General features: G+C 39.9%; 3 protein-coding genes and 2 long non-coding RNA genes across 6 annotated transcripts in view; 2 read left to right on the top strand and 3 right to left on the bottom strand.

Annotated features, from left to right (window-relative positions):
• The window catches only part of LOC135335843 (uncharacterized), a gene marked incomplete in the record, with an annotated part of 743,773 nt that overhangs the window by 90,392 nt on the left and 627,613 nt on the right, over nucleotides 1-25,768 (bottom strand).
• LOC135336295 (sushi, von Willebrand factor type A, EGF and pentraxin domain-containing protein 1-like) lies at nucleotides 127-14,564 on the top strand. Of its 2 annotated transcripts, XM_064532057.1 has the most exons (18): nucleotides 127-289; nucleotides 1,586-1,708; nucleotides 3,681-3,860; nucleotides 3,922-4,113; nucleotides 4,178-4,402; nucleotides 4,533-4,748; nucleotides 4,877-5,095; nucleotides 7,901-8,089; nucleotides 9,480-9,692; nucleotides 9,877-10,062; nucleotides 10,281-10,493; nucleotides 10,681-10,866; nucleotides 10,958-11,158; nucleotides 11,323-11,535; nucleotides 12,046-12,246; nucleotides 12,529-12,738; nucleotides 13,267-13,866; nucleotides 14,047-14,564. In XM_064532057.1, the coding sequence occupies exons 2-18, from the start codon at nucleotides 1,675-1,677 to the stop codon at nucleotides 14,379-14,381; spliced, it is 3,813 nt and encodes a 1,270-aa protein (XP_064388127.1). In that variant the 5' UTR covers nucleotides 127-289; nucleotides 1,586-1,674; the 3' UTR covers nucleotides 14,382-14,564. The 2 variants fall into 2 exon arrangements, with proteins under 2 accessions (XP_064388127.1, XP_064388128.1); XM_064532058.1 differs by lacking the exons at nucleotides 127-289; nucleotides 1,586-1,708; nucleotides 10,958-11,158 and having other exon boundaries at nucleotides 2,403-3,860.
• LOC135336296 (uncharacterized) lies at nucleotides 1,784-2,393 on the bottom strand. Its single transcript, XR_010394830.1, has 2 exons — nucleotides 2,049-2,393; nucleotides 1,784-1,988 (listed from the first exon to the last, which is right to left on the bottom strand). It is a non-coding gene; the product is annotated as an uncharacterized LOC135336296 (long non-coding RNA).
• Nucleotides 17,757-20,974, bottom strand: LOC135335725 (uncharacterized). Its single transcript, XM_064531271.1, has 7 exons — nucleotides 20,580-20,974; nucleotides 20,322-20,476; nucleotides 19,936-20,185; nucleotides 19,274-19,871; nucleotides 18,734-19,152; nucleotides 18,442-18,658; nucleotides 17,757-18,386 (listed from the first exon to the last, which is right to left on the bottom strand). Exons 4-7 carry the CDS (start codon nucleotides 19,866-19,868, stop codon nucleotides 17,830-17,832), a joined length of 1,788 nt encoding a protein of 595 aa, XP_064387341.1. The 5' UTR covers nucleotides 19,869-19,871; nucleotides 19,936-20,185; nucleotides 20,322-20,476; nucleotides 20,580-20,974; the 3' UTR covers nucleotides 17,757-17,829.
• LOC135335715 (uncharacterized) lies at nucleotides 22,512-24,058 on the top strand. The gene is made up of 5 exons (XR_010394589.1): nucleotides 22,512-22,688; nucleotides 22,744-22,970; nucleotides 23,030-23,258; nucleotides 23,450-23,671; nucleotides 23,821-24,058. It is a non-coding gene; the product is annotated as an uncharacterized LOC135335715 (long non-coding RNA).

Genomic DNA, 25,768 nt, shown 5'->3' with positions numbered 1-25,768 from the left:
TAACAAATAATGAATCCGAGGCTATATACCTCTATTGGTAAACATTGTTAACCAAACTCAATGTTTTGTAAGTATGGCCAGCGAGACTAGGTAGTAAAACTTGCATGTCTTCTGTGATATAATTATGTGCTTGTACACAGCTAGCTAGTACCATATAACTACTAATAATTATAGTATACTTCATTTGCCAGCTGTTATCCCTATGCACCTTTTATTGTTACAGGAATGGAGTAGCTGTATCAGTGTACCAGGAGATAGTCACTCGGATCAAACAAGCTAGTGCATGCAGGTAAACTATTTTGTGTGTGTGTGTGTGTGTGTGTACACAGTATAATTATGATATTATGCAGGCGGTATAGTCCTTATGCTAAACATTCATGGCCTGTTTTGGGCTGGGCATGTGCAGTGGTACCATTCATATCGTAATCTTATGGAGTGCATAATTATTAATGTACTGTAATGTTTTTCGAGTGAAAAACTTTTGTGAAATGAGCCAAATTAGCAGAAACTTGACACTTTGCTAAACCTTTGCAATCAGGCAATCGTAAAAGTATACCTGCAGCCTGACAGATATCTAAACAACCAATTGCAAGGTTTGCATATTGATTTGAGTTATATAGCTATACGTAGGGTGCATGGTTCCATTAGCCTCGATCTCAGACCACGAGTATTTGATTTTATAAAGGTTAGGCGAACAAAAGCAAAAACTTGGTCTGGGATCAAGGCTAGGGTTCCATAATAATTATATGTACAGTAGACTCTCGCTATTCCGGCTCTCTGAAGTACGGCCACGTCGATATACCGGCCATTTGGCTTGGCACGGAATGCTAGCTATGTGTTTACTACACAAAACTCACCCTGAAGTACGGCCACTCACTATTCCGTTTACCGGCCAGTGCTGTCTGTCCCAAACAAGGTTTTCAATGTAATTTTATACGTATATTACGGTCGGATATGACGTTTTGGGTGTGGTTTAGCAAATAAAATTGAATTACACTTAAATAGAGAACAGAATGATTCATTATCCTACATTATCCTCGAGACAAGAACCGCAAAAGTAGTCATTAGATTCGAGGTAAGGTCGTTTTTAAGCCGCGGCTATTTCCTGAGCTGCAGCCACCTCGCTATTCCGGCCAAGCTGCATGGTCCCAAGGGTGACCGGATTAACGAGAGTCTACTGTATAGGGTATGAGGCAACCACTAATAAAATTAATAGAGCCAGTGTCTGAGTAAACAGCTGCCCATTAGCAGTCCACTATAATATCAGGCTGCCTTGTCTGCCTTCTAATGTGGTTTACATATATAGGTTTCACTGGTTCACTATAATTATATTCATCCATTAAGCTAACCCCAGTACATCTGTTCTTTGTTGTCTGTTTAGTGTGGGTGCATGGTGGAAGCATGCATGGGAGTGGTTTGCAGCATATACATGCATGTGCAGATATATAGATCAACCCGTTGCAATGCTTGCCTACATAATTATTCATATATTGTACTCTCCTGCAATGCATATAGTGGACCAACCATACTAGATCCATGCATGGGTTTAGTGTGTGTAGACATAATCCTCTTGCAAACAAAGCAGCCAGTGCTGCAGTCCACATGCAGAAGCATGGAAGAGACACTTCAGTTATATCAACATGCCAGCATTGAGATTTCAGCTGATTGAACAGAATGATCAACTGCTCAAGAATAAAGAAATGTCAAGGTATACTCAGGTGCATTAAGGCACGTCCAGAATCAAGAAAAGACCAACGTCACATACGTTGAAAAGTGTGCAATATTAAACATATAAATTTGACATTTTGTTTTCTCATAAAAATTTAAGTTTCCTTAATGAAAAATAAAGATCATGTGATTATCATGTGACCAATTAACATGAAATTTCATTGTAAAACTAATTATAAATAAAGCATTTGTTCCAGGTTAGTTAGATCCTATCTTTTCCAGGAATCCTGATGTACACATTATATACTGATGAAATCCAGCTGCGCAAAAGCAGATTCATAGGTAATCATGGTCTATACAAACAACAAGCTAATATTTACCTGAATTGTCCCTGATTTCTCCTCCTAACTTTCTTGCTTGGCTGCACTCTGTCTTGCGCAGCAGGAAACAAGTTCTCTACTATCTAATAGTCTTAGTTAAGGCCTTTAATAGCTACTAGGTAGCCTACAACAAATGCTTTCAGGGTTTTACTCGATCAACTAGCTACGGTCAACTTTAATAAATTAAGTACAGTGTCATGTGACCCAAGCTCCGCCCTCACTAGTAATTGCAGACGTTTGCCACCCACGCACGTGATAAACATTCCAAAGCGATGACGTCGCGCGTATGAATATCATTATAAAAAAATTCCATGTCATTTTAATTTGGACAGTCCTTAATACCCCTGAGTATATACTGAACCTTCTTACTATATTACGACCAACTGTAGAGTATATACCTTACTAGACAGAGTGTCTGAGTGCCCATTAGCAGTCCACTATATCAAGTTGCCTTGTAATGTGGTTTACAGAGGTTTCATTGTCCCACTACACCCATTATAAGCTAACCTCAGTACATCTGTTCTTTGTTGTTAAACCTGTTGTGTTACACAGGTGGAAGATGAGAGTAACCACATTGCTTCCACACTGATCAGATTATTGTTCCCAAAAGTATGTGCTCTTACTGTGTTCCCAGTATAGCTAACAATAATGTGGAAGCTAGACAGCTGCCCTGGCTTACCACTTAATTAACAATTGATAAGCTTCTGTTTTGAGGTTCCCAATTGTGGGCGTGATAGTAAGAATCCACCCAAGTGTATGATCAGTTGGGAGAGTTATACTGGTGTCTTCTAAGTGACAGTATAGAGACTTGTATCAACTGAGGTTGGTATCAAAGAGTTGTTAAAAGCAACAGCACTTAGCTGTGGTACGTTGGGGGTGGATGGGTATTGTTTATGGAGGTGGATTGATTATTTGAGTGTTTTCAGGTTTTAGCTATTGTGAAACCTGCTAAGATATGTAAGTGTCATTATAATAATATAGGGTCAAGTTAAAATTTATATACACAGCACTGTGTGCATGTGTGATGTTGAGTAAAGCAGTGCTAAGTGCATCACTAGAAATTAAGGACAAGGTTGCATGCCAATCGTGGGCATGATAGAAACTATATATGCACCCACTGCATGTTTGGGAGATAGTGAGGACTTGTAACAACTGCATGAGGGTTGTCATTAAATAAAGCAACAGCTGCCAGCTCTAGTTGAGGGGTGTATGGGAATGGAGATGGGTTAGTTATTCTAGAATTTTGGTTGAGTGTTGCCGTGAAACTTACATTACTTGCATCATGGTAGAGTCAACATCAATTTTGTACAATTTACTGCCGTGAGTAAAAGGGGACACTACACATGCATGCAATGAGTGGGTATAATAAATTATAATAGGACAACAGTTTACTTAATTAGCGGAAGAGAGGATTTAATTTTAGTGTGTTATTTTTGTGATGTATATAAATCATAATAATATAGACAAAATTATTAAATGCATGGTGCATTATGCATGTTATACAGCTCTCCTACACTAGCTGTTGCATCCTGTGCAATAATTTGCTTCCTGTCTTGGGCCTTCAACTGCACACAATACAAATTATACTTCTGCACTTGAGAGCATCTCATTGTATAAGTTGTGGTTATATAGAGTTTCCTGTCACTGCCTGCTATAAAAGTTGCAGCACTAATGGACTAAGATCGTTTTTTGTTGAGGCTCTCTCAACAAAATTGTTTTTGCATTGTCCTGCGGAAGGCATGGCCAAATTACTGCAACTCCAATTGACTGGGTTTCTCCTGTTGCTCTATGCAGCTTATTGCCAATGTCAACGTAAGTTACTATATAACAAGGAGCCTGGTTTTTTCTAATGGTTTTTTCTTTTTCCCTGCAGTGTGCCCCCTTTTAAGTTCAGTAGACAATGCGCCAATAAAGTACAACAATCCAGATCGAGGTTTGAACACTGTAGCAACGTATACTGTTTGCGATGCTAGTCGTAGCCTAAGTACCATGGGAGACCTTCAAAGAACGTGTGTTTTTAATGGAACTGGGTTCTCTTGGTCAGGAACGGCGCCATCGTGTAATCGTACGTTACTTTTATCAAGATATGATTCATAAATTGACTATATTTTTATTCATATACTTTGCAGTTTTATTGTGCGATGCGAATTTTTTGGAAGGAATAACGGACAACTCTATTATAACTTACACTAGGGATCTAATGAGTGGTGGATATACTTCAGGGACCGTTGCTAACTATGAATGTGAACCTGGGTTTGGTTTATTTGGAGAACAGACAGATAATTGCCAGGGACAAGTACAGGGTGATAACTTGGTCAATGTGTCATGGGATGTCGGAGTACGAGATTGTCGGCGTAAGTGATTGATTATACTGAGGCTACAAGTATATAATTATGTACATTGATATACTGCACATACTTAACAGAATTTAACTTTTGACCATAATTATATCATTTTAACTTTTTATTCTCTTCAAATTTTTAGCACAGTGTCCAGAAATTGAAACTGGAGGTCTAGCGGAAAGGGGCCTATTATCAAGTATTGAATATCTACCCACCAATAGGATTTTGGGCGCTATAGCAACACATATGTGCCTTCCAAATCACATTCCGACAGAAAATGGCCTGGTTAGGACATGTATTAGTGCAACGAATCCTGAAGATGGTCCAGATTGGGATCTTCCAATACCAGAATGCATTGGTAAGTGCATGGTAATATAATGTATAGCAAATACACGTGTAATAAAGTGTGTATACATCAGTACCTCATAGTTTTATATGAACACGCAATTCCTTTATATTTTATCCACATTACACATACGTATACAGGGGTCTGTCAGGATCTACTTCCTTTGGAAAATGGAGTTATCACATATAATAATTCAGAAAATGAGACTGACAGAATTATAGGGACTGTTGCCACCTACATGTGCAACGTGGGTTTTATATATGTTGGGGGTGATGTTACTAGGACATGCACTAACATACTGTTTATGGGAATTGATGTGAATAATATCGATTGGACTGGAATGGGAGGCAGATGCATTCGTGAGTTATTAATGTTTTCTATCACGTTGGTCAAGGTAGCAGCAGTGTAATACATACAGTCCCTTCTGTCACAAATGGTGCAATCTGATTGGTCACTGAGAGGTCCCTTATTTCACTTAGAGACCTCAGCAGAGGTATTCTACAGAGGTCCATTATATGCATTTGCCTATGGCAATTTATGTTGAAGTCAGATGCAATGCATCATTAATTTAAAAGTCTTTGCGTTCTGCAGTGCAGCTTTGTAGCTTTTATCTCACTCTTGCAAGCTACCAATAGCTAGTGCTCCAGTGCAGAGCTAACTAAGTAGAATAGTAACTTTCTATTAGCAGTTTTTGCTACGCATGATTCTCAAGAGACAAAGGCGGCCTTCAATGTGAGTTTTTTTTTATGTATCCAGAGCAAAGCTTTAACGTTGCTTGAGACCTGTTGGTTGCAGAGTCTTTTTTGTATAGCCTATAGCTTGTTAATTATAGCGCTATTCTAAATCAGGCCTCGTCCAACAGTCACTATTATAGTATGGGATTATGAGACCCTCAGGCCCTTAGTAGCTTATTATAATTTTATGGTTATAATTATACGGTATAATTAATTTATCGGACAGCAAAAAATGGAATATTTTTCGCGTATATAATTGAAACAGATTTTTATAGAACATGAAATGTCCGAAATAGAACAAGCTAGCTATCTCAGTATAACTGCAGCACTCTTGCATGATGGCTATAAAAGCTACGTTGCTTGGAAAGAATCTCAACTTTTTGGATAATTTTAGAACAACTGCATGCAAATTGTTCAAGTTGCATGGTTCATAGCTCTCTCCATTCTCTTTCTTAACAGTGCTAAAAAATAGCTGCAACACTCCATCTAGATTTTATTTTTCAATTTTCTCGAGTGGAAGTGGAAAACTTCTGGCTATTCTCCATCGGTTCACCCGGTGCTTGTTGTTCTTGCAGTATTGAGATTCCTGGTCTTATACTTCAACCGTTGCAGCTCATTCACCTCAGCAGAGTTGGTTTGTCTTGTTTCTTCACAAAAAGAGTACAATTTGTCTCATTTAGAGCTGGCTGTCCATATAATCCGCTTTAGAAATTCAAATTCTTACTTTCTCACACACACGTATACCTCGCTGCACATGCGCAACCTATGCGAGACTCAGGAGTGACATCATTCTGTAGCTAAGGCCATTATTGCACTCAGAACTGCATATTGTGCAATTTTATTATTGCCTAGTCAGCAGTGGGTGAGGCTACAGGAATTTTGGCTTTGCAAAACTAGAGCTGCATCTTGGAATAAAAATCATATGCAGTTTCAACTTCGATCTTACTGATAAAGACACCCTTACCGTATAGCTACAGTGCATCCAGTCTAAAGAGTAGAATACCAAAAATGTGTGAGTAGTGGTACTTAAATGTAAATATCTTATGATTGGAACATTTTTAAGAAAATCTGCTGATACCATTGTGTAGGCTAATGAATAAGCTACAACATGTCCAAAATTGTTTCCATGACAACATAAGGTGGTGGGTTTGTGGTGATTAATAAAACAGTACCCAATTGTTATAGTGGGTAATCGGTTAGGGAGAGAAAAGGCCAACGGTTTCTGGCTAAGGTTTGGAACTTTGTCACAACATCTATAGATAGTTTGGCTATCTTATGAAAGATTCGATGTTACTTAAATATCTACACATCCTCCGCAGTGCTCAAAATTGCTAGTTTTTAGTGCCGTTTCGGTTAGGGAGAGATTTGAAGAAAATCTCACGGCTAAGGTCTAAAAATTACATGGAGTAAGCTTAAATAAATTGTCTAACTTTTGATAAGAAAAATGTTTCCAAAAATACTTTAGTTCCAGAGATAATTGATGTTACGTACATTTTTTTACGATCACCCCCATTATCTCCTAAAATTATTTCCCACTACAACAACTTTTGGGGAAATATTTTTGAATCATGTTGTAGCTTATTCTTTTACCTATACAATGGTATCAGCACAATTTCTTAGAAATGTTCCAATCTTGAGATACATCTAAGTACAACTACTCACCAATTTTTGTATTCTACTCTCTAGACTGGATGCACTGTAGCGGTAATTTTCGGGGGATAAAGTATTCATAGTTTTCGTGGTTGAAGCTCTGACCACAAATATTTACCCAGGAATGAAGCGACCTTGACTACCTTTACCTGCAGTGCAAGCAGCAACCACGAAAATATTATCCCATGAAATGTCTAAATATTGCTAAACTACAAATATTTTGTCCCCTGAAAATTACCCGCTATACGGTTTGAGCTCTCTTTTGTTACAATACTGTGCTGTAGTGCATAGCAAGTGTCTATAGCTAGTCTTCACCGACGGCAACAATTATTAATTATAATTGCATGCATAATTGTGGCTCTATGCAATTGAGTACTCACTCTAGCTGACACACTAAGTAAACTAAGCACATTGTGTTTGCAGAAATTGTCTTTCACTGCCAGAGATTGCTAATGGACTGATCTCCTACGCTCGCGATACCGTTGCTAATTATTATTAGCTATTATAATTATAGTGCAACTATTCAGACGCACACTGTACGTACTACTATTGAACTCTAGCTAGTTCACACCCAGCTGGCATGCCTGCATGCTCTAACTATATTCTGGATATCTCCTTGTGCTATAAAGATCTGTTCCAATCTATCCAGAAAACTTCTATTTTTGCTGTCCGATAAATTAGACTGTATAATTATACAGTACTCACATTTTGACACCTTGAGTTGCACAATAGTAATCTTATTTGTAGTAATTAAGCCTAACAGCATCATTTCCTTTACAGCGCAATGTCCACCACTGCCACCTATTCCAAACGGAGTTATTACATATGGTCCTGATATGATTGCTGATTATGATGTGGATACAGTGGCTACCCATACCTGTAATGAAGGTTCCGTTCTGACTGTCGGACCTGAGGCTCGAGTGTGTTTACCCTCAAGGAGATGGTCCGGCGTCACTCGTGTGTGCCAACGTACGTATATAGCTATCTGCTACATGTACTTTAAATCAAATCAGACACATCTATATTTTTATACTTTTCCAGTAAATTCCACCGCCCACTTACATGCAGTTTTTGCTTGCAAGCTGTTGCATGCCCTCTTCTCTCGTACGCCTTTGATACGCACTAATAATAAAACATAAATTAGGAATAATTATCATTAAAAAGAATTTTTTCTTTTTTCTAATGTACTTCTGTATAATGTAAGTTTGAGAGTATACTAAGCAAGTGTTAGCCCTTTTTACATCTCTATCTGACTCCAAACTTTCCATTCAACCTTAAAATTCGTCTTTACAAAGTATTGTGCTAATAAGAACTTAAGTTATTACCTATGATTCTGGTATGACGCTGATTTTGATGTGGGTACAAATGCTACTCATACCTGTAACGATGGTTTCATTCTGGTGACCGGATCTGAGATTCAAGAGTGTTTATACACAGGGATATGGTCTAGCCAGATTCCTGTGTGCCAGCGTATGTAAGGGAAATGTCTGCATAAGCCTTTCAACTACCTACTACACTAAGAATTAGAGCTATAAAAGGAATGTTTAGAACGCCGTGTTTATAAAACTAAAAAAGATGAGTAGCTAAACTGAATTTTTACACCCAAAACATAATCAAAGTTGTGGCCTGGCTGAGTTTTAGCTGATCCAGCAAGGTCCCAGTCCTTAATATACCTTAATATACCTGAGTACGCTGCGGGCCACAATTGTGGCCACTGCAGTAGCTAATTACTAAAATGAAAGTACCCCGGGTGCTGACTCCTCGATAGAGACGCCAAAGATTAATAGCATTTAAGCTACAGCACTAGTGCTAGCAGACTACTATTCTTAAATATAAATTACATGCAGGGAATTAGAGCAGAAAAAAGGAGTGGGAAATAATCAACCTGGACAGCTAAATGAGATAATTATTTAACAGTGTGGCTTTGCAGCTCTTTTCTCACTCTTGCAGCTAGCGTTCTAGTGCAGAGCTAAGTACTAAGTGGAGTAGCTAAGTTGTATCAACAGATTTTGCTACGCAAGAGTCTGAAAGTCCAACAGCCTTCAAAAGAAGTAAAACTAGCCATAACTCGAGAACAAAGCATTGTTTTGCAATTCCACAAATTGAAAACGTGACTACAAGCCTATAGAAACTCAACGTTAACTGCCTGCATGAAGTCGAGTCGTTTATCACATATGCATTAACATTTCAAATACCGGAATGTCGACGTAAGTTGAAATCATGACAATAATTGTTTCACAAAGAGATCGAGGCTTGGGGAGGTTGTCCTTTCGTTTGAGGTTAAGCACACATGGTACCATCAATAGTTTGGCCTTAGGATATTTCACTATAATTGCATATCACGTTCCATTATTTGTAGCCATTGAGTGTCCGCTGCTGCCGGACCTGGTCAATGGTGTCATCACTTATATGGAAGACATGACTCCAAACTTTGAACTCACGACAATGGCTATACATGAATGCAATGAGCCTGGTTACACTCGGGTGGGGCCCAGAATACGAACATGTGTGAGGAGCAGTGATCCAAACAGTCTAATAGGAGTGTGGGATCAAACGGCACCAACTTGTGTTCGTAAGTCAGGGAAATTTATATCCGTCTATAAAGTATTACGTGTATTACTTGTAATACAAGGGAAGCCATTACCTTTAACTGATGCAAGTATACTTATAGAGCGTATGTAATATGTGATGGAGGGGGGGGGGGTGATGATAAGTTTTATTTTCAATAAAATTGCAATTTTTGTTTCCTCTACCAGCTCAATGTACACCTCTACCGAACCTTCCCAACGGATTTATATCGTACGGCTTTGACGAAACACCTAATTACGATGTGGGTACCGTGGCAACCCACACGTGTATTGCTGGCTTTGTCCTTATTGGATCAATGACAAGAAATTGTACCGGCTCCCTCACATGGTCTGGAGAAATGCCTACTTGCCAACGTGAGAATAATTCTATACCTCATAAATTTATCTCTGTGATTACATTTGTCGCATAGTCTTTTTTGAATCGTCTAATACATTTGTGCATATTATAGTTACCGTATATGTTAAAGTACAGTTTAGGGTGTTACATGTATATATAGGAAATAATTTTATCAGTGGTATTTGGCCTTTCATTTGTGTCGGATGTTTCACTATAATTGCATATCACGTTTCAGGTATTGAGTGTCCGCTGCTGCCGGACCTGACCAATGGTGTCATCACTTATATGGAAGACATGACTCCAAACTTTGAACTCACGACAATGGCTATACATGAATGCAATGAGCCTGGTTACACTCGGGTGGGGCCCAGAATACGAACATGTGTGAGGAGCAGTGATCCAAACAGTCCAATAGGAGTGTGGGATCAAACGGCACCAACTTGTGTTCGTAAGTCGGGGAAAATTTATATCCGTCTATAAAGTATTACGTGTATTACTTGTAATACAAGGGAAGCCATTACCTTTAACTGATGCAAGTATACTTATAGAGCGTATGTAAGATGTGATGGAGGGGGGGGGGGGGTGATGATAAGTTTTATTTTCAATAAAATTGCAATTTTTGTTTTCTCTACCAGCTCAATGTACACCTCTACCGAACCTCCCCAACGGATTTATATCGTACGGCTTTGATGAAACACCTAATTACGATGTGGGTACCGTGGCAACCCACACGTGTATTGCTGGCTTTGTCCTTATTGGATCAATGACAAGAAATTGTACCGGCTCCCTCACATGGTCTGGAGAAATGCCTACTTGCCAACGTGAGAATAAATTGTCACGCACACATTATAATTATGATTTATAAAGAAACAATTCCCTGCTTTTATTGTTGTTATAATTATATTCCCACAGGACCAGGTTGCTTGTTGCTCGAAAACCCTGACAATGGTCGTATATCCTACTCACCTGACAATACCCCTGACTTTGACGTGGGAACAGTGGCCACTCTGGAATGTGATGAAGGATTCATTCCCATTGGTCGCAAGGAGTGTAGGGTAGATGACGATACGAGCATCATTGGAACCTGGGTAGGACCTGACTTCTTCTGTCAACGTAAGTTTAAGTGGTCTTGTATTCACTTATGAATTTTTATCAGGCCTGACAGTGCAAACAAGTTAAAGTACAGTTTAGGGTGCTACATGTATATATAGGAAATAATTTTATCAGTGGTATTTGGCCTTTCATTTGTGTCGGATGTTTCGCATATCACGTTTCAGGTATTGAGTGTCCGCTGCTGCCGGACCTGACCAATGGTGTCATCACTTATATGGAAGACATGACTCCAAACTTTGAACTCACGACAATGGCTATACATGAATGCAATGAGCCTGGTTACACTCGGGTGGGGCCCAGAATACGAACATGTGTGAGGAGCAGTGATCCAAACAGTCCAATAGGAGTGTGGGATCAAACGGCACCAACTTGTGTTCGTAAGTCGGGGAAAATTTTTTTCGTCTATTACGTATATTACTTGTAATACAAGGGAAGCCATTACCTTTAACTGATGCAAGTATACTTAGAGAAGATGTGATAGAAGGGGGGGTGATAAGTTTTATTATGAGAACCCTCAATAAAATTGCGATTTTTGTTTTCTGTACCAGCTCAATGTACACCTCTACCGAACCTTCCCAACGGATTTATATCGTACGGCGTTGACAACGAACCTAATTACAATATGGGTACTGGATTTGGGCGCGCCTAAGCGCGTTGCAAAATGTTTGGCTACGCCCACTTTTGTTGATTACATCATGCTTAACCTAACGCATCACAGTAGATCTACCTTGAGTTGATCACATTAACCAACATGATGACATGTAGTACTAATGTAATGATGTCATTATTCTACAACATTTTTGGGGGGGAAGGTTCACCCCTTCCCCTCACTAGAGGAAACTTTGAATTCAGGTAATTCACACTGCATTATATGGTCTCCCTAACAGCTATCCAGTGTCCTCCGCTTCCCATGTTTCCAAATGGAATGATCACGTACTCCTCGGGGCCCTCTCCTAACTTTCCCATCGGTACCACGGCCGTTTATGAGTGCAATGCACCCGAGGGCTATTGTCTCTCAGCTGCTACCTTGAGGGAGTGTGAGCCTTCAGGCATATGGTCTGGAGCTGCACCACCAGAGCCGTGTGGAAGTAAGAATCAGGCTAAATAATATTATGACAAGGGCTTTGCCTATAATTATTGAAGAGAAGTATGTATAAATGATAGCCTGAGAGTTATTGAAAAGGTTCCAGATACCCACTGAAATCAGTGAAAAGTTGGTACATAATTGCAGATCGACTATCTACAGCACTTTTTAATAGACAGAGTGCACAGCATTTAACTTTATAATGTTGATAATCACTGTAACTGAAAGACATTGTGTACTATTTCTGTATTGCACCAGTTTACTTGACTCTTCTCTGATTATATAGGAATTACCTGTGAGATCCTGGTAATAATAAATGGAGAGGTAATTAATTCTGATGGACCCACAATACAAGACGGTACCACGGTTAATCAAACGTGTCGAGAAGGATTTGTACTAAGAGGATCAAGAGTTCGGACATGTAATGCCGTTTCTCAAACACCTGTCATTTGTGGAGAGGTCATGGGAAATTGGACTGGAGAAAATGGGATGTGCGGTAAGTAATCATCAAACTGTAGTCACTCACAAACTAACAGTACGTATAAATATGGTAGCTGGCTAACTCTGGCCAAAGCACATGCGCTTGGGGCCTCTTAACCTGGCTGCATTATGATATAGAGGGTCACTGGCCCAAACACTATCATGCTATGGAGAGTGGGGCTTGTCAACTGTATTATAGAGGGTCACTGGTCCGAACACAATCATGCTATGGAGAGTGGGGCTTGTCAACTGTATTAAAGAGGGTCACTGGTTCGAACACTATATATCATGCTATGGAGAGTGGGGCTTGTCAACTGTATTATAGATCTAGAGAGTGACCTGCTAATAGGGTTATACAAGATAGAACACCATAATTATAATTCTATTCTCGATATACTATGTCACTATAGGCCCCAGCGTATTGTTGGACATGAACGCATGATTATAGTCTCACAGTTGTAACTAGTCCAAAGCTTTGGTATTATACAAGCACAGTTCATTGTATTAGCTATAGTCGGGCATAATTGTTGTTTTTGTTTTTCAGATGGTACTGTTGTGAATGATACGGCTATTGGAGATCCACTGATGACTGTACCTCTCAACATTCTCAACAAGACATCTTTCTTTGAAGCCAGCATCAACAATAATATAGGCCCCAATGATATCATAAATCTATGCTATGAGCTTCACGGTCGCAGAAATGCTTTTGTTAACCTTGTGAGTGATGAATGCATTAGCGTGAATGCACATTACGAGCTAGTACAACCCAATGAACCACGAGAAGACATAAATATCATCAATAATATTCACGTGCGAGCCACAGATAATGTAGGAGGGTGTAGGAACATTGGAGTTGCCCTGAACGAAGGTGGTGTGTGCGCTGCAAGTGTTGATGGAGTAAATATTGCTGATATGTATCAGGCAAATGGGATCAGCATTCGAAGGTATACTAATCGCGTTCGTATCATGGTCCCAAATTGTGAAAATGTCAATCTGGTGATGTGGGTATTCTGTCGTGAGAGTACATTCTGGAGCACATTCCGTACTGACAACAATGGAGCAGAGCTGACGTTTCAAGCTGACATGATCAAGTTCGTGATAGCAAGAGGTTTTAATCTCCGAGAAACATCACATGGAATAATTGGTGAGTTCTACTTTATTATTAACAAATTGTGTGTGTGACAATAATATTAATTCCTTAACAGTTATAATGACCCTTCTATCTTATCTAAGGCTATAATTATAATATAACGGTATAGGCTTTATAATACAACAGTCATGTTTACCATGCATTGCCTAAATTGACTCTTCTACTACACTACAGGCCAGTTCTGGAATATCCCAATCCTCGTGGAGCCATTCACAGGGTCCATTCGATCATCCGCATCCACTGACAATCTTTACCAAGTTACGATTCAACATCCCAATGAGAGTCGCGAATTCACTGCTTGGCTGTACCGTCTCACCTGGGAATACCGACAGGAATATTGCCTCTACGCTGGGAACCAACAAGCTGGGTCTGTGTACGAGGTTGTTAGTCCTAACGACCCTGTGATCGAGGGCACGTATGCAGACTATATCGTGGACACAGCCTATGGTACTGATTTTGCTTTTACTCACTTTAACGAGGGAAGATGCAACTCCGTGGTTTTTGGGTGAGAGTGTTACATTCAAGTTTGAACTGACACAACTAACAGTTAATGTATAGTGTAGATATAAAGATACTTTATCCTACTATTATACTAACTCTAATAATTAGTAGCTATTCCTTTTTGTGTGTTAATTTGTGTGTGTGTGTTTTGTAAGAGAGAAGTTTGACTACTAGTCTTAATTGTTTTGTGATCTGTGTTGATCACTTCTGTGCATGACAAATTAGTGTTCTATAATAAGAAGTTTCTACGTGATTTGGAAGCCCAAAAGGGCTTGTTTTAGTATCCTGGCCGTGATGTAATCCTAAAACAGTATCTAAGCCGTTATTTACAGTAACCATGGACCATAGATTTGACTATAATAAGTAATGGTTAGATCATGGGCGTGCGTTGCAGTATCTTTATACCACACTTACACGTTACCACAAATTGATCTCATTGGTCAACAGTTGTTACGATAAACATACAGCCCCAGGCATGCACAGATTTCAAGGTGTTTTTCATTTGCCAGCATGCACCTCTTATTGTTGTAGGAATTAAGGTGTGCCAGGAGATAGTCACTGAATCAAACAAGCTAGTGTTGCAATCATACAATGTGCAGTGTTGCAGGTAAACTAGCTAGTGTGTGTGTGTGTGTGTGTGTGTGCAGTATGATATTGTGCAGGTACAGTGGTCTATTTTGGGCTGGGCAGTGGTACCATTCATATCGTAATCTGAGAGTACATAATTATATTAATGTACCTGTTTCATTTCGAGTGAATTACTTTTTGAGCCAAATCAGCACTTAGCTATCTCTTTTTTGGGTCATTCCATATCAATTCAAAACGTGACGTCTTCAGAATTGCACGAAACTTGGTAATGTATGAGGAATGGTATCTCAGAAAAAATTTTGGGCTTGTAAACAATAATTAATTTTATGGCTTCTGAGATTGAGTTAATAAAAAAATGCAGATATTCCCCACTTTTAGAAACTGGCTGCTGTTAGTTAAAACTGTAACTTTCTAACCATTAATATTCAAGACTAAGAATATATATCATCTTTTTGCCTAAGAAATTTCGCATCATTTGGTATGTTGTACGGCTTCACTTGATAAATTTTAGGTATTGCATCTAATTAGTGTCCTTTGAACTCTGGCTTCTCAAAAAGCGCTGTTTTTTCCTGTAATTTTTTGTGTATCATGTTCCTCATACCATTATCTTGAAGCGTGACAAGTTTGGTTCTGGGATTCCAATGGGATCATGAGATATGTTGTGGGATGTAGTGTGATTTAGGCAATATTCGTGGTTGGGGCAACAAGATGATATACATTCTTAGTCTTGAATGTTAATGGTTAGAAAGTTACAGTTTAACTAACAGCAGCCAGTTTCTAAAAGTTGGGAATTTCTGCATTTTTTATCTGGATGTATGAATGCAATATTAACAGTTTCTAACTGATTTACACTATCACCTCTCATGTGATCTCTGTTATGTCTGTTCTACTTACGTTTGTCATGTGCTCTTGTGCAATCTACATGTATCAGTGGAATGTTCTAGAAATCTCCATGTCCATAATTATCTGTGTCTCCCCATGCTCTATTTTTTTAGTTTGTTGTTGGTCTCTGCACCACATGGTAAAAATCTTTATGAGTATTAAGTTGAAGTAAATCGCTAGTATAGACTAGGTTACATTAATTGCCTAGGCTACTGGCTAGCTATAGAACTGTCTATCTAAGAAAGACCTCAACAGTCATATTGTTTACAAATCCAAAATTTTTTCTGAGATGTTATCATAACATTCCTCATACATATACCAAGTTTCGTGCAATTCTGAAGACGTCACGTTTTAAATTTCGGTGAATTGATATGGAATGACCCTTTTGCGATCAGGCAATCATGGAAGTATACCTGTACAGCCTGACAGGTATCTGAAAAAAAGTACAACACAAGATTGCATATTAAATTTTGCTTCTGTTTAGGGTGCATGGGTTCCTTATGTATGTATTGTATGGGGCAACCAGCAATAGAGCCAGAGTGTCTGAGTAAATGTCTGCCCATTAGCAGTCAACAATATCAGGCATTCTTGTCTGCCTTAATTGTAATGTGGTTTACAGAGGTTTCACTGGCTCACTATACATCATTAAGCTAACCCCAGTACATCTGTTCTTTAATTATTGTGATAAACCAATTGTGAGCTGTTGTGTTGCACAGGTGGAAGCATGAGAGTAACCACATTGCTTCCACACTGATCAGATTATTGTTCCCAAAAGCATGTGCTATACTGTGTTCTCAGTAGCTAACAATAATGTGGAAGCTAGACAGCTGCCCTGGCTTACCACTTAACAATTGGAAGCATGATAAGTTCCAATTGTGGGCATGATAGTAAGAATCCACCCAAGTATATTATGACTAGGAGCATGCAGAGCATGTTTGGGGCGAGCAAGCAATTTGTGTATTTGTTGTACAGTACAGTGCATGATGTGTAAGTTTATTTATCAAATAAAATGAAATTAGTAACAAATATAAACCGTGTAGTCTGATTCAGTGGATTAGATATGACTGTGCCAGCTGTATACCCGTGACAATTATTCGAGTGGTGTAGGGTTGTACGTTGTGGTCTTTGACTGTGGTGTAACATCAAGGTGAAACATATGTATGAGTGAAAGTTCAGCATGAAAGAGCTGGCTATACAAACTAACATGAGGAGCAAGGATATAATTATTATCACTTCTTGCTGGACCCAATTTACAAGATAGTATACTGTGAACAATCCTTGCCGGGTAAGTAAGCTACTCTGACCTGTTGTAAGCGTGCCTGTGTGGCCTGAGAAGTTTCCATCTGAGCTGGTCTGACCTGCCGTAGTGCTGTATTGTCTAAAGGTGCCTGTGCAACTTCAGAAGTCTCCATCTGAGCTGCTCTGACCTGCCGTAGTGACTGGTTTTGATCTATGTTTTGTCCTGGTGAGCTAGCAGGTTTATTATCACAAAAACACAAGACTTGGAAGTGAAACATGGCAAGTAAGCTGCTGTGACCTCCTGCAGGCGTGCCTGTGTGATCTTAAGCTCAGAAGGTCCCCATCTGAGCTGCTTTGACCTGCTGTAGGCGTGCTTGTAGCCTCAAGAGTCTCTGTGTCTTGTCTGAGCCTTGGTTCCTGAGTGTAGCCTCGACTCCAGCCCCCTCGCCTTTCTCAGTGGCTTGGAATCTAGGCTATCCTGAGTGTAGCTAGCTCTTGTGCCCATGCGCAGCGTTCACGTAAAGTTGGTAAAGGGTCACAAGTACAAAAAAACAAATATCGTGCCGGTGTCATAAAATTTTAGGCCCCCCATGAGATTGGGCCCCCCCGGACCTAGAATTTTAAAATTCTGGGCCCCCTCTTAAAAGTTTAGGCCCCCCCCTATTAAAAGTATCTCAGCGGTTATTATGATACATCTCAAAACTTGAACAAGTACAACAACAGAAAAACTAGCTATCTATTTGCAGTCTATTTGCAGTCTTTACAGTGCCAGTCACTGAATGGAGCTTTCTTTATACGTGCACACTTCATGTGGTACCACCTGTCGCAGCCATCACACTGCACCATGTCGTTCCACGAGTCAGGCCTTATGCACTGGTAGCACGAAGCTACTACAGATACCCACACTATCTCACTTCGAGGGGTCTCCTGCCTTGATTTTGGGAACCTTGATAGTTTCTTCTTTTCAAAGCACCTTACCAAATGCCGTCTGAGTTTTTGCTGGTCCAGTGTCAGCGTGTTTAAAGAGTCTCCAACTAAGAGGTGGTACGCCCATGCAATAGCAAATAAGCCACAGTCATATGACTCTTGTTGTTGTTGGACAGGCGGACACTCTGCCAGTAAACCAATTTCTTGACGTTGTGGTGGACTAAGTGTTGGATGGTAGAGCTGGAGTAGTTGATTTTCTACAGATCTAGGAAATTCCTTAGTGCCTGTCTGCAGGCTGTCATACACATAGACACTGCCTTCAATACAACTTGTCAGGATCCAGTGATGACGTTCTGGCACAAACAGTATCTGCACTCCTAATATATAATAAAAAGAATTGTTTCATAATCTTGAGACAGTTACATAACTCACCTTGAACCCTCGTGCGCTTGTCCAAATCAATTGGGCGAAAACCAAGACGAAACTGCACTTTAAGTGACGATTGCAACCCAGATGTTTTGGAGAATTGGCCACTTAAAAGCATCATTGCAGCATCCACATGCTTGTCAGACAGCATGCCTGTTGGGGCGAGTAGTATCTCTCTGTCATGTGCCGTGAGAGAGAGCTCATTGACCCACTGTACTTCGGTCTATGATAAGGTAAGAATAGTACAGTAAAGGTACAGTAACAGACAAAAGATAATTGATTGAGACACAACACTCACCTTCTTGAAAACATCCTTAGTCTTACATTTGTTTGACTTAGGGTCTCTCTTTGGTGGCTGTGGGTCCTCTTTCTTTGGGTCGTCTTTCTTTGGTGGCTGTTGGTCGTCTCTCTCTGGTGGCTGTGGGCCGTCTCTCTTTGGTGGCTGTGGGTCGTCTCCCTTTGGTGGCTGTGGGTCGTCTCTCTCTGGTGGCTGTGGGTCGTCTCTCTCTGGTGGCTGTGGGTCGTCTCTCTCTGGTGGCTGTGGGTCGTCTCTCTCTGGTGGCTGTTGGTCGTCTCTCTCTGGTGGCCGATCGCCTTCTGGTGGCTGTTTATTGCCTCTAGACAAGCTCCTTTCATTAAACAACTTCAGCCGACAGACATTCGCCTTCTTCTTGAGTATTTGACCAGAAAGGTTTTTTAGCTCATATAAGCCCTTACCTATATATACATATAATATATATCTAATTATATATATAGTGCATGTGAATTCATTTTAGCTGTATAACATACAGGCTGTATAGATATAACTATTATCACTAAAATAATAATAATAACTTACCTAAATCTCGGTTGATGAAATATGGCCCTAGCCATCTTGAGTCCAGTTTTCCTCCCTTCCTCTGCTTTTGAGCAGTATTCTCCAGCAAAACCTTCATACCCACGCTAAGTGTGCTGACTTGCTGGTGTTTTCTGTCATACGTTTCTTTTTGTTTGCCTTGTGCTGACTTGATGTTGGCTTCAGCTGTTGTGAACACTTCTTCACGGCTCTTCAAAAGATGCTCAATAACTTCTTCTGGGGTTCTTTCTTCAGGCTGACCGGGCAGTAGCTCACTATCAATCGGCAAACGCATCTCAGCTTGGAAGAGCATGAAGTAAGGAGAATGCTTAATCGATGCCTGACGTGATGCCCTATACCCCATGAGAATCGTGTTGATCTTCTCGTCCCAGTTATCTTGGTTGTCATTCACAGTCTTAGCCAAACACCTAGAAAGAGTCTGGTTAAACCGCTCAGTTAATCCATTTGTCTGAGGGTGGTAAGCGCTAGTGATTCTATGCTGGGTGTTGGTTTTCTGGTACAACTGGGCTGAGAGTGAGTTGACGAATTCCCGACCCTGGTCAGTGATGATGACTTCTGCACAGCCCATTCTGCACATAACCTATTAAGAGAGATTGATTTGCTGTAAATGATGTGCATAATAATTATTGCTATAGTGCACTTACAGAATAAAGGAATTTAGCTACTCCATGTGCTGTCTTGTCTCCATGGTAGTGGGGCTGCTTCCGCCCACTTGCTGAAATAGTCAGTGAGCGTTATGACATACTTGTTGCCCCTGGGTGTCTCTGTCAGAGGGCCAATCAAATCCATCCCAACTGTATGCCAAATCTTTGGTGTCACTGGTATTGGGTGGAGAGTCGATGCTGGTTTTAGTAGTCTAGGATTGGTACACTGGCACTTGGTACATGTTTTCACCTATAAGAAATAAGTAGATCATGCAAATACACTAAAAGAAATACTATAGTAAAGTCCGGCTTAGCCTCGATTCAAGGCCGATTAAAATACGTATTTTAATCGGCCTGGAATCGAGGCTAAGTCCGGCTTCACTTACATATTCTTTGACTTCATTTGTTTGACCAGGCCAGTAATACTTGGCTGTGATCATGTCCAATGTTCTGTTGACTCCCATATGACTTGGATCATGGATTGCTCCTATAATCCTTTTCCTCTGCTCCTTGTCTTCCACAACAAGCCTCTTCTCATCACCTTTTTTGAAAATGTAATACTGCATGTAACAGTATGTAGACACAAATATATAGCGATAACTATATGTATAATATCTAGGTAATTTATGGCAACTGTCTCTTACGGGTAGATCCAACATAGTACAATTCTCCATCCACTGCATCAAAGCATTTAACTCTCCGCCTCAGGGAACGCTTGTCTTCTTTACTAAAGGATGAAGGGTACTCGTTCCTGCTTATGAGAGCATGAATAACTTCAAAGGTAAATCTTTCTTCACTTTTGGATTCCATGGTAGATTTAGTAACATGCCTGCTAACATATTTGCTACTTTTATACACTCTCTGACAGGATCTGAGGTGAGGGTTCACAGATAACTAATAGCTAGAAGTCATAGTGTTATAGCACTCCCTTTGCTTTGTCCATTAGTATATCATGCATAGATAAGTCAGCTAATAGCCAGAAGTCATAGTGTCATAGCACTCCCTTTGCTTTGTCCATTAGTATCATGCAGCATAGATAAGTCAGCTAATAGCCAGAAAAGTCATAGTAAGTCCGTAAGCGCTTTTTGTTCCTGCAGAAAAGAGGGGGGCCTAATCTCACAGTGAGGGGCCTAGAATGTTAACAGTTTAGGCCCCCTGGGGGCGTAAACTGTTAACATTCTAGGCCCGGGGGGCCCAAAATTTTAAAATTCTAGGCCCAGGGGGGGCCTAAACATGGGGGGCCCAAAATTTTATGACACCGGTCCATGACACACACACACACACACACAGACAAAATTGCAACGTCCATCGCTAGGAAGGGACTCGCTTCGCTCGCCCCAATAAGTGGGGAGACTTACAGATGTCTAAGAGACAATGTAGAGACTTGTGTCAACTGAGGTTGGTATGAATTAAAAGCAACAGCACTTAGCTGTGGTACATTGGGGGGATGGATGATAGAACACTGAGTTACTGAAACGTGCTAGGGTGTAATGCACCTATCAATGGGAAGCCCAACCTGCCCCAGTACGGGCATAATTATATGTGGGGATTTGATCAGAAGCAGGGCAATTATTGATTTGCGCAATAACTATATCGCCAGGTACTAGCTGATCATTGCACTTATTGACATCGAGGTTGCCCCATGCAGATCGATGTGAATTATGTATGTTTCAAATCCCCACCTATGCCCCGAGGACCTATATGCCCAACAACAATAATAGATAATTGCATGTGCATGCATATATACATCATGAAATGAAGCCTGTGTTATATACTGGGTATAATTATATAAAAGGGGACACCGTATAAGTGCTGAGTACAGATACATTACCCGCTAGAACGGACAACAATTCCCAATCCCAATAAACCACCGGAGATAATGAGGACTTGTGTCAACTGAGGGTTTGCTATCAAAGAGATATTGTTAAGCAACAGCACATCATTATGGCTCTGGTTGAGGGGTGGATGCATGGTAGGGTGCTATATAGATTGGTTGAATGTTTTAACTGTATAAATAATTATTGTGAAACATGCTTGAGTGTAAGCATTACATAGGGTTATAGGGTCAACACTGATATAAAAGCACTGTGATACATGCATGCAGTGTGATAATATACTGCATGTCATCGTATAGGGGGTAATTTTGTCATATGAACTACCCATCGTTTTAAATATTTGTACAGCTCAGAATATATAGTGATGATGAATCTATTGCGATAGAATATTTTCAAAATAACCTGCTATACAGTATATACATGCAGTGCTATAGTATACAATCCCTCATGCACTATAGGAGGGACAACAATTTCCTTATAATAGGGTCATAATTATTATAATTCAACTTAACATGTTTTTTTGGTGGACTGGTGTAGACCTAAACAGTAGTCTTTGAATGTACAGCTCTCCTCCATACACTGTTTGCATCCTGCACAATAATAATTATTATTATGCTTCCTGTCCTGCTGTGTTCAATGTCACAATAATTATATATGTACACACCCACTTTACAGACCATCAGGCTCATCTCATTTCATTTTTGTGGTTATGTATATAGAGTTTCCTGTCACTTACTGCTATAAAACTTGCAACACTGATAGAATAAGATCAGTTCAGCTGAGGCTCTCTCTTTGAAAGAGAATATACAACCTGTTGTATATTCTTTGCATTGTTGGAAGCCATGGCCAAATTTCTGCATCTCAAATTTCCTGCGATTTTCCTTGTGCTCTTAGCAGCTTACAATCATCAATGTCAAGGTAAGAGTACATGTTTTACTTCTGCATGATAATGGATTTTGTTTTCCCAACACAGCTCAATGCCCCAGGTTAACGCCATCTAATCCAGACTTTGGTTTAACTATATTTCGTACGATCCTGATGCGCCTGTGCTGAGACAATTCACTACAGCCACGTATTCTGACTGCGATGGCGAAAGCGGTTTTGTAAACTTTGGAAACTCAGGAAGTCGTACAAGAGTATGTAATTTCAATCCAGTCACTCTACAACCATTTTGGACAGGAGAGGAGCCAACGTGTAGATGTACGATGCTTTACCCATTATAGCTATTATTTATTATGCATGAATCATCAATTATGCAGTTCTGCTGTGTGAGGCCGACGTTTTGGAAGAACTATTCCCGCCGGCCATCTTTAACAACAAACGAAGACCCCCCTACCAGTGGATATAGTGGTGGTACCCGTGCTGAGTATACCTGTAGTCTTCCAATGTTTGGCGTATCTGGACAGTCATTTGATCTTTGCCAACAAAATTTAGAATTTGGTGTACTAATTAGCGTTAATTGGGACATCCGGAATCGAACTTGTGAAAGTAAGTGATCAAATGTTTATTGTGACTGTCATAATAATAATTATGGCTAAATCTATGCTACAACAATAGTAATATTATTTTCATGCAGTTGCTAGGCCCTTGCTTACTGCCATAATTCCCTAGAACCATAGTATAGCTATAACTTCCATATACAAATTATTATGCATAATAAATTCTCTTTCTATATTCAGGACAATGTCCTATACTCGACGGTGGTGCGGATTTAAACTTCAGAGGCTTGTCAGGTGGTATTTCATATGATCCTGTGTCGAGAGTTCCGGGCACCATTGCAAGATATCAGTGCCTCAATAATATTGCTTTCATTCCAAATGGTACCTTGGAAAGGGAATGCATTGCAGATCCTTTGATTTCCGACACTCCATTTTGGACCGAACCAGAACCAAATTGCATACGTAAGTGTATATAATTATATAGGTATAACATCGTGATTTCTTCTCAGTGTCAAATTTGCACTATAATAGTACAAATTTGTATACCTATAATTTATATCAGTCAGTTCCTGCTACTTATTATTATGGTGTACCTTTTCATACGTTTGCAGCAATTTGTCAGGATCATCGTCCTCTGGAAAATGGAGTTATCACATATGATCCCAACGAGGAGTTCAGATTTATAGGGACTGTTGCCACCTACACATGCAACGAGGGCTTCACATACGTGGGAGTGGATACTAGCGGCACATGTTTGACCAGGGTAGTCGAGTTAGGAGGTGGAGAATTTGTGGTTTTTAATGTTTTCTCTCCACTGGCTACTAGTTGCATTCGTAAGTTGTCAATTACCTATAAATAATATGGTTGTGCATAGTTTAAGATCATAATAATTATTATACTGATGAAGCACCTTGTCATACACTGTCATATCGGCAGGGCACTCATAAATGAGCTATATTATTATTATAGAGGACTGGATATTTTTGTAGAACAAAGGGATTTAAGGTATAATCGCATGTTGTCTTATTATTCACTGTGATTCGTACAGTGATTAATCGCGTATCAGTAATTGCACGTCGTCATTACGATGTGCAATTACTGCCTTGATGATCGCACGTTCCGCGGCTATTTTATTTACTGAAACTGCAGCTAAAAATGTCCTTAAAACTGCATCACCAATGATTAACAATCAATAGTATGGCTACTCGTGCTATTAATCCCATATTTCACTCTTAGCCATACTATTAATTGTCCTCTAATTTTTATCACAAGCTTCTAATTAGAATATCCCAGAAACTTTTCTCGGAAATTTTCGTTGTTTTAATACAGGGGACATTCTGTTGCTTTAATATTATATTTTGTTCTACTAATATCCGGACAATAATTTTGATACATTCCAAGCAACGTAGCTTCATACATGTAGCTATAGCAAGAGTTTCACAGTTACTGTAATATATTTTTGCGAGTATTAATTTCTGCTATTTCTGCGAATGAGAGTAAAATCGCAAGAATGCAGTGGCGTAGCCAGAAGGGTGCAGAGGGTGCTCCAGCACCCCCCTCTTGCCTCAGAATCTGCTCCACAAGTTCCTGTTACTATTAAACTAGCTAGTTAGCAGAACTAGCGTGATTCAACTCGAAACTCCACCTCCATGCTAGTTCAGCTCCACCTCCAGTAAGCTCCACCTCCAAATATTAATTCCAGTGCACATGTGCAGAGCAAAACCAGGTCCCCCACAGAGTTGCAGACTGTTTAGCTAGCTATCACCATGTCACTCTTTACACTGTAGCTGATCTGCAAGTGGCTTGCCACCCTGTCCTGCTGATTCACAAGCTGAACCTGATATAGATACAGAATCTGAGATAGGTAATCTCTGGTGCATCTCCATAGAGACACTGGTAATTCGTAACATCCATTCATTCAGCACCCCCCTCTCCCAAATCCTGGCTACGCCCCTAGAATATGTACTTTCAGATAATTGGAAAATGCAATGAATCTCATTAAAACCATTTGCAAGTACTTAGAAACAATATAAGCTTGAGCAGGATAGCAAAATTTATAATACCAGCAAAACAAACTAAACAGTGAAAATGCAAACAAATCTACCTGTGAAAATATGTAGCTTCATAACTATAAAGAATTTTGTTAGATAGCTTTGAGGATTAGTTATAGTTTAGATAGCTATATTATTGCAACTATTCAGACACACACTGTACGTGCTACTATTTAATCTAGCTAGTTCACACGCAGCTGGCATACCTGCTTGTTCTAACTATTCCGGACATCTCCCTTGTGCTATAAAGAGCTGTTCCAATCATACTATCCTGTATGCTTCGGTACGTAAGATTTATTAGGCTCTCAGAAAGTTATCATTATTGTTACAACGTCGAAAGTTATGGATTTGATAATCGCAGGTGCGCATGTGATATCATCAGGACAAGTGAAGTGAATCCCTACACAATGCCGAAGAAGATACGACAGGTCTCATTAGGTCGCTAATGAGGATATCGTTGCACATGATAGTGTTTGCTCACGTGTGACAGCTATGTGGCTTTATGGTA

The sequence above is a fragment of the Halichondria panicea genome, chromosome 5, assembly GCF_963675165.1.
Source record: "Halichondria panicea chromosome 5, odHalPani1.1, whole genome shotgun sequence".
Lineage (NCBI taxonomy): Eukaryota > Metazoa > Porifera > Demospongiae > Suberitida > Halichondriidae > Halichondria > Halichondria panicea.
Note: the sequence above shows the minus strand (reverse complement) of the source record. Positions and strands in the feature narration are given on the sequence as shown.